This window comes from Arachis ipaensis, chromosome B10 (genome assembly GCF_059453495.1).
Source record: "Arachis ipaensis isolate K30076 ecotype BB chromosome B10, ASM5945349v1, whole genome shotgun sequence".
In the NCBI taxonomy this organism is placed as follows: Eukaryota; Viridiplantae; Streptophyta; class Magnoliopsida; order Fabales; family Fabaceae; genus Arachis; species Arachis ipaensis.
The window spans coordinates 2084551-2093760 of record NC_142435.1 but is presented as its reverse complement, the minus strand read 5'-3'; the positions used below and the strand labels follow the sequence as shown (position 1 = coordinate 2093760).

The 9210-nt window shown below is 31.9% G+C and overlaps 2 protein-coding genes across 3 annotated transcripts; both read left to right on the top strand.

Annotated features, from left to right (window-relative positions):
* Nucleotides 1-1645: 1645 nt before the first annotated feature.
* Nucleotides 1646-5137, top strand: LOC107624376 (putative hydrolase C777.06c). Its single transcript, XM_016326874.3, has 10 exons — nucleotides 1646-1999; nucleotides 2246-2381; nucleotides 2553-2680; nucleotides 2845-2992; nucleotides 3081-3186; nucleotides 3381-3439; nucleotides 3666-3701; nucleotides 3791-3900; nucleotides 4101-4159; nucleotides 4776-5137. Exons 1-9 carry the CDS (start codon nucleotides 1803-1805, stop codon nucleotides 4156-4158), a joined length of 978 nt encoding a protein of 325 aa, XP_016182360.1. The 5' UTR covers nucleotides 1646-1802; the 3' UTR covers nucleotide 4159; nucleotides 4776-5137.
* Nucleotides 5138-6328: 1191 nt separating this feature from the next.
* Nucleotides 6329-8975, top strand: LOC107624525 (uncharacterized). 2 transcript variants are annotated; one of them, XM_016327025.3, is made up of 4 exons: nucleotides 6423-6842; nucleotides 7027-7111; nucleotides 7791-7856; nucleotides 8291-8975. In XM_016327025.3, the coding sequence occupies exons 1-4, from the start codon at nucleotides 6832-6834 to the stop codon at nucleotides 8783-8785; spliced, it is 657 nt and encodes a 218-aa protein (XP_016182511.1). In that variant the 5' UTR covers nucleotides 6423-6831; the 3' UTR covers nucleotides 8786-8975. The 2 variants fall into 2 exon arrangements, with proteins under 2 accessions (XP_016182510.1, XP_016182511.1); XM_016327024.3 differs by lacking the exon at nucleotides 7027-7111 and having other exon boundaries at nucleotides 6329-6842.
* Nucleotides 8976-9210: the final 235 nt, after the last annotated feature.

Here is a 9210-nt window from a genome sequence, read left to right as displayed (position 1 = left end):
GTAATTATATATATATATATATATATATATATGATTAGCAAGCCACGTTTGGCTTTAACTTCTTCAAATCCCTCTAAGCCACGTTTGGCTTTAACTTCTTCAAATCCCTCTAAGCTTCGGTCAATATATATATATATATATATATATATATATATATATATATATATATAAAAGCCTTCTTTAGTTCTTTCTTTCTTACTTTTTGTTTTCATAATAATAATAATAATAATAATAATAATAATTATAAAAATCAATTTAGACTGTAACTATCAATATAGTTTTTGATAGATAATTTAAAATAATAGAATAAGTCATAATTAAATTAAATTTTATTTTTAAATTCAAAGCTTAAAATTAAATTTTAAAAACTCGGGTTGTTATAATTATTCTATAAAATCAAATAATCACGTGACAACCTAAATATGATAACATTGAATCACTTTTATAAACGTTAGGGATACAAATAAGACGATTTAAACGTTAGGGACACAAATAGGACTTCTCCCAAATATTGGGGACAAAAACAATACTTTACTCTATCAAAATTATATATATAGTTTAATACACTGATAGTATAAAATATTTTACACAGTTATAGAATCACAACCATTCTCTTAGACCGATCATGTGATGAATGTAAAAGGTAATTATTTTCATTAATGTGTCAATTATAAAATTTAAGACCAATTTGAATAAACAACTTATTCCATATTATACGACCTTATTTTACTTGTCCAGTCATTTTTTAATCAATATTTTTTAAAATTATTTTTCATTTAAAATTTTAAATTTAAATCCTAATTAATTTTTTTTAAATAGTGAAAAATTAACTCTATAATAAAAAAATAATTAATATTAACCAATTAAAAATTAATTTCTCATTCACTTATTCTTTTTGGATATATTTCTCATTTATTTCAAATTACAGTTTTGGGAGGGGTTTTTTTTTTTTTTTTTTGAGAGGGTTGGACTTGTGTAAACGGTGAGAGCAATTAGGGCCCATTATTTGACAGGTTTCCATGCCTAAAAGAATAATGGGCTCACACTTGAGTTTTTGGCTGGCCTACTTTAGGCTTTGATTACAGACATTGCCATATTACAAATCTTTTTTTTTTGGTGACTTGCCATATTACAAATGTGATTGCACATAGCTTTCACTTGTGATTTGGAATATGGTGAAATTCCCTAACAAATAAATGTATAAAAATGACAAAAAACTACTCAGGGACCCATTAAAAGCCGAAGAAACATTACCATAAAAAAAAAAAAAGGAGAGTTAAGATAATGTTGTTTCTGAAGAGAAGAGACTCAGAGAGGAAGACAGAGAAGAGGTTGGGTCAAAAACCCAGCAAAATAAAAAAACAAAGTGATTTTTTTTAGTATTTTTTAGATTTATTTATTCTTTTTGGTATGAATAATTAATTAGAGTTTATGGAAAAATAAATTTCATTAAATGTGATTTTATTTTTGTTTTTAAAATTTTTAAATTTTGAAACTATAAAATTAAATAATTTGATTAATTTAAAAAAATAATTTTTGTCTAACATCAAAAAAAGATATTTAAGTCTTCTAAAAAATTAAATAAAAAAATATCTTATCTTTACATGACTAATCATATATTTTAATTGACGTATGATCCACTTTCCAATTCTAAATTTGGCGGGTTGGGAATCTTGGTGTATTAACTATTATATGCGCCTTCGGAATCTTCCCTCTTTCTATTGTTCTTACCAACCTTCTTTCTCTTCAACTCTCTCTCTCTTCAACCTTCTTTCTCTTCCTTCTCGATCTGCCGTCACGCAATGGCTACTTCCAATTGCTCCGCCTCCGAAAACACTCACGCAACCGCCGCTCCGTCGGAATCTGCATTGATCTTCATGGGAACCGGCTGTTCCAGCATGGTTCCCAACGTAATGTGCCTGATCCGCCCTTCAGATCCTCCCTGCTCCGTCTGTGTTCAGTCATTATCTATCCCTCCCGAGCGTAACCCTAATTACAGGTTACTTTTCCTCTCATTTCTCTCTCTCCATTTTCGAGCGTTTTAAGCAACCACGGTTAGAAAGCTAGCATGAACGGATTAACGGTTAAAACATTAGTGTTTGAACTATAGGAAAACGGGAAAGAAAGAATTGAAACCGAAATTGAGAATCGCATTGCTATGATAATCAGGGTTCTTGCTCCTAGGATTTTATGCCATGACATTTGTGGAAAGAATTAACATTTTAGTATTTTGTGGCTCTTACAGGTGCAATACATCCCTTCTAATTGATTATTGTGAAAGCAATGATAATCACAAATATATATTGATTGATGTTGGGAAGACATTTAGGGAGGCAGTACTTAGATGGTTTGTTTCCCATCGGATACCGAGAATAGATTCTGTGAGTTAATGGTCCTGTCATTTATTTAAAGTCTATGGATTTACTATTGTTTTTATGTGAAATCAATATGAATCAGAGTTAGTATGTGAAATTTGTATTATATCTTTGAAATTTTTATTGGCATCAATTTCATAGTCTCAGAATGAAATTCAGTTCTTGCTTGAGCTGCAGATCATTTTGACTCATGAACATGCTGATGCAGTCCTTGGATTGGATGATATACGTGCTGTGCAGCCTTTTAGTCCCACAAATGATATTGATCCCACCCCCATATACCTGAGTCAGCATTCAATGGATAGGTACCTTCAGTTACAATAACTTATCATGCAATTAATTTGCACTTCATCCCTGATCTAGTTTAAATTACTAGGACTTTCCCTCTATTCTAGATCCTCTAAAGTCAGTATTCTTGTAAATTAGAAATTGAGGGGCTAACTATCCACTGTTTTACATCTTGCAATAGCATAGCAGAGAAGTTTCCATATTTGATTCCGAAGAAACCAAAGGAAGGACAAGAAATACGTAGAGTAGCCCAGCTTGCCTGGAACATTATCGCTGATGATATCAATAAACCCTTTTATGTATCAGGCTTGAAATTCACTCCTTTGCCAGTAAGTGGCTGCAATCTTTGTCTTTAAAGGTAAGAACAAGAAAAAATACTTTTATTTTACCACTTAGCTATTTTGTCTGTGGGTTTAGGTTATGCATGGAGAGGATTACATCTGTTTGGGCTTTCTTTTTGGTGAGAAAAACAAGGTGGCTTATATATCAGATGTTTCACGGTTTCCAGCTAGTACAGAGCATGGTGCGTTTTGAATTATCTTCTGTACTATCTCACAAAGTTGGACTATAAGACTATATATGTATGCGGAGAGATCGTTTCTGTTTTATCAATGCTGTTACTTAGATTGGGAAAAAGTTTTTCAATTCAAAATAAGATCCTGTAGTATGTTCTGCTTTTTGACACCTAACTTCAAGCAATGAATCTTCTTTTTACAGTCATATCAAAAAGTGGAGCTGGGCAGTTGGATCTTCTTATATTGGATTGTTTGTATAGGGTCAGTACTTCTATTTTCAATTGTATAGATCTGCTTATTGGATTTTTTTTTTATCATTAGCATTGAGTTGCATGATTGGTTATTTGGAATAATGCCTTCCCTGATACTTTTCTAATTCAGAAATTTTTTTTCATGCTTGTTTGTCAATCCCACACTTAATTTTAAGTATATATAATTTTCTCGGTCATAGACATCTTCCTTCTTATGTTAATCTCTGTTTTTGCAGACTGGATCACACAATGTTCACCTTTGTTTTCCACAGGTTTGTTTTGCATTTTATGAAATGATGTTTACAGTTACACATTGTATCTCCCTGTGGTGAAATGCTTACTAATTGATGGAATTTTATAGACTCTTGAAACTGTCAAGAGGTTATGTCCAAAGCAAACCCTGTTGATTGGAATGACTCACGAATTTGATCACCACAAGGACAATGAGTTTTTGAAAGATTGGTCCAGAAGGTACATGTCTTATCCATTTATGAAGATGTTGAATATTAAATCATTAAATGTTTCAAATGCAACTTATACAAGTAATATTACCGGACAGTCTGACAGTAACAGGACCAAGTAAATGCAGTTCAACTATATATCTTTGTATTATAAGGTATGTTGTTAATTTTAGCAATTAATACAGTTGAACCCTCTATTTTTGTGATTAGGGAGGGAATTCCAGTGCAGCTTGCTCACGATGGCTTGAAAGTCCCCATAAACTTATAAGGTAATAATGCTTGTGAATCTGAATCTCCATTTTGCTCATCTAGATCAGTACATATCAAACTAGGATATGAGATGTTCACTATGATCAGTACCATGCATCTGTCTCTGATATGTCACCTTTCTTGGGATGTATGTGCCTGCCAAAATGATTTCATTCCTGGGGGTATAATTGCCTTTTAAGTTTCTAAAACTTCCCCTTATAAATTGTGGAGAGTAGATGACATCCAGGTTGTGTCTGTTGAAGAAGATAGAAAGGGAGTACTGGAGTAGGTAGAAAATGTGAAGAACTCTTTAGATTGGTTAATCAAAAGTCACTTTGGAATCACTTCCATCCTTTAAATGCAAATACATTCATGAGGTAAGGTGTAGTAAATGCATGCATTCCATTTCGTTCACTGGTCCTACATTTTGTTGTTCCTAAGTAATTTTCGATGAAAAACAAGGAAATCCTTATTTGAACAATAGCTCTATTACACGTTTAGGAACCGATGATGTATGATTACTACAAACAAACATGTAATGCAATTCCCTATCCTCTTGAATTCCTTTATCTGTAGCCATATTGACTTTAAATAAATAGCAGTGCTCTAATATTATATGCTACCATATTCTTGCAGGGTAAAGCATGAGACAACATATACAGATACAGGCATACAGCATACTGTTAAATCAGAATTAGATTTAATTTCAACTTAATATTTTTTAAGAGTATCCCGAGTTTGTACAAGTCCCTAAGGAATCGACATCATTACTAGAGATGCCATTTCCGGACTTGCTGAGGATAACTTATTGTGATGGAAGTCCCGAATTATAATTAAAATCCTGAGCAGAATTAGTAACAATTTTGTAATCAACTCCTTGAAGTGCATAGGGAACCATCCGTATTGTAGTATTCTTTTCGCTGTTACTAGTACAAAGCTACTAATCTGAAGGCTGTTGCTAAAGCATTTGGTCTTATCTATTGGAATTACTTGTATTACATTGTGTGTTTATTTTTTTTACTTCCTTTAGTAGTAACATTTAGTCGAAAGAGAGTAACGAGTAAAGACTAAAGGAAGCTTCATTTCTGAAAAGAATAAAATTTTTAACGCGTGTATCGATTTGTTGTTATTTAATCGTCTTGCAAAGTTACACACTGTAGATACGCGTAAAATGCTTTTCAGTTTTCACAAACTTTGAAATATCAAAAACAGCTTTCCGCTATGGGATGAGACATAAAATGGAACTTTGTTTTTGCGATTCCTGTAGATATCTTGTCCTTAGAAATGCCAAGTTAATGATAAATTGAGGAAGGACGTAGTTTGCACGGCTAGAATTCATGTCATATAGTCCAATTAAAACATGCAAATTTATTTGACCTGCTAACATTTAATTGGTTCATCACTTCTTCTGTCTATATTTTCACAAGGACACTATATAAAGGCGAAAGCGGTTGAATCGGTCAAAGCATCAAATATTATTAGGAAAAGTATACGAAAATAATGAGAATACTAAGTAATGTGAACAAATCGATATGTTGGATGTTCAATTCAATAGGTATGCAGATGATTATGTTGATTATTTTTAATTGGATGGTTATTCCTTTTGATTCGATTTACTCATACACAGTTAACAATGGTTGGATGTTCAATTTACTATGTACGGATTATTATCCTAGTGTTAGGATTTATGAGGTAATTTCGGAGTGGAATATTTTTTTACTTTATTAGGTCAATTTTAGAGCCCATTGTTCACATTATTTACAAAAGTTATTATCTACCTAACAAAACCAATATTATATATCGTATTATAAAGCTGCTAGGTGCGTATCAAAATATTTAGTAATTCACTTTTTTATTTATTAAATATATACAAAACAATAAATATAAAGTTAGTCAATATGGTAAATTTTTTGTTTTAAATTCAAATTTTAAAAATTATAGAACAAAGACTATTTTAGAAAAAAGAATTGTATACCAAAACTTTTGTAAATCTCCGTTATATATAATTAGATTCAAAAGTGCTATTTGTAGACTAAAATCGTCTACTAATATATTGTGTATTTGTATTTCAATATATATATTATACTAGTTGTTGATTTTGGTATACACTTAGCATGATTAAATCAGATTAGATATAACAAATATCTTAGAAATTTCGTGGATGTAAAGGCTTACTATTATTTTACAGTGGAATAGGTGTGAACAAGTTGAAGTAGTTAATCTTGCAGTTGCATTGTGATTCCTCTTTATTACTTTAATGTTAGTCCATTTAGAAGGAACAACAGAAGACCAATTAGAAGGAAACAAGCAGCTGAGTTGAATTCCTCCAGAACCAAAGTCAAAATTTGGAACCATTCTAGAAAGCAACCTTAGACCTTGTTGCTATTCATTCATTGTTGATGGAAGCTTCGAGTTTGCTTGAGAAGAAGGGATTTATTTGGAACTTGAAGATCAAGAAAATTAATCAGAATACAAGAAAAACAAAGTAGAGAGACTAAGAGAGTAAAGAGCATCATGGCATGTTGTTGTGTGCCTTTGAACAACAACAAGAACACCTTGGACGTTAGCTTCTTTGTTTTCAAGCCAACCTTTGTGGTGGTTGATGATGAAGCTGTTGTTCATGTCCTCAAACACTTCTCCTTGAGTACTCACACCCTTGGTTGTCTTCAAACCTCTATCTTTAGGAGCATCCATGGAAACATGGTAACTAACTTCATCCATACTAGTAATTCTCTTTCATCAATCAATCTTCAATTGTTCTTTATTTTGTGTGTAAAAACTTAGTTTTTGGAAACCCCATTAAATTCTTCAATTGGATTGTGCTGCATATATATCCCAAAATGATGTTATAGTACTTTTCTTATTATCAGTTTTGTTTTCCACGTAGGTTTTGGACACAACATGAAGATTTTACTTTGGAGCTGTTTTTGTTTTTTTCAGTGAATGACAGCTTCAAGTTCCATTGCTCCATGGTACTCTACCATCTGTAATGGTTGAATCTGCCAACAATTCACACACACAAACACACACATATAGCTTTTCAAACTTTTGAATCTGTTTAGTTCATTCATTTTTAATAAATGTTTCTAAAACAATATGATTTATCTTATTTGTTATTCCCTTCTTGCTATAATAACTCTGATTTTTGAAAATTTGGTTCATCCTATTCTAATCCCTAAGAATAAGAGTTTTATTGGAGCCAATTTGATTTTGTAATTTAGTTAAGTTCAGGAGAAATACTGCTGTCATTGTTTTTGTTAATGTTGCAAGTATGAAGAGTGTTGAAGTTAGTCTCACATCAAAGAAAGTAAGGAAAAGTGAAGAGTTTATAAGATGAGAGACCCATTAACTTAACCCCTTAATGTTTTGAGTTGGATATGGTGTTTTTTTATCTTATGTTATCTCACTTGATTCCTCCCCGAAATCTCTCCGATCGAGAGCTCTCCACGGTTGGCCCAACAGTTTTCTATCAATGTATCAGTTTCATATCTTCAGTCCCACAATAAAAGTTTCTCTATGCAGTGTTAATGCAAATATCTTATATGTTGATGCTCATTTCACTGATCATTTAATGCACTTACATTTCTTTCTTATTTTATTTTTGTATGCAATAAGCTGAAGTTTGCTGAATATTTTGTGGCTTATGATCAGATCATATGGTATGGTGCATGGCAGAAGAGGTCCAACAAGGAAAAAGAACAGCTTATCACTACCCTTGTAAGTTTAGCCCCTCAATAATTGAATTCGGATAAGAATTTTATGTGAACTAAAATTAGTCAACATCTGAATTTGTATGAGGAGAGTTTACTTGGTGAGAGGTGTATGGAAAGATTTTATTTTGTTTTAATTATCAAGATCAGAGAACCTTTTTAAGGGACTAAAAACAGAACATTTAAAATGAACACAACCAACTCTTAGAAAATAAACATCTAAACAGAACCCTGAAATGTTTTAATATATCCAACCTTGTTATTCATTGAGCTCTATTATCATAAATCAAATTTCTTCTTAATACTCCTTTTCTTTCTTTATGTATTGTTTGGAAAAGAATACACTACCCTTACTAATTATCATATTACATTCATCAAAGAATTTAGGCAGAAAATTTTCCTCTTCATCATTCAAGTTCAAATTATCTTTTTGTTTAACAGAAATCAATGATAAACAACATATCAAGCATGACTACATTAGTTGAATACACCTTTCTTGAAGCATACGCCGGAGAATCAAGAGATGGATCTTCAACTGCTAAATTCTCCAATGGGGACATAATTTCCATTCATTCAGCAGCCACCACTAGTGGTGACCTCAATGATCTTTGCTATGCTGTCCTGGCAATTTTCAGGTCTCGATTCGACAAGATAGAAGGCGCGACAGCAGGCCTTTGCTTGAAAGCACAGAGCAGGCCAGGAGTGGTGTGCATGCATGTGTGGAAGTCTCTCCATTTTTGTTACTCATATATTCTCAATTCTGACCATAGAAATTGGATGATGCCATATCTTGAACGTTTCTCTTTAGAGATGAAGTATGATATCTTTAGAGTAGTGTATGTTAGTGATGCTGACAACTTGGTTAAACATTCCTATGTTTCACCCCATCAAATGTTACAGAATGGTAAAGAAAACATGCAAAAGCAGGTTCTGTAGAATTGAGAGTAGTGTAAAATATTTGAACCATCCTCCTCTGCCAACATTATTTTGTTTTTTTTTTTCTTTCTTTTCCATTTATTGTTTTGTAAATGTTGTACATTGATTTAGCAAAATCAAGTTTCAGATTAGAGATAGCTACTATATAGTCTTTTGTGGACTAATAATGATACTACTAAGCATTTGGTTATGATTTTCAATTCTCAATTTTTTATAACGGAAATATTTGGTAACAAAAAATTTAGCCAAAATCAGCCCGAACTTGTTTTATTTAACATTTATTAATTACTGCAGCAATTAATGAATGCTAATAAGACAAGTTCTGACTGTTTTTTTTTTTTTTTTGTCTCCCTAACATTACCGTATAAATAAACTATGCATGTGAACGGAGTGCTGCCTAAGTAGCGATTTAAGAGCTTCAATTG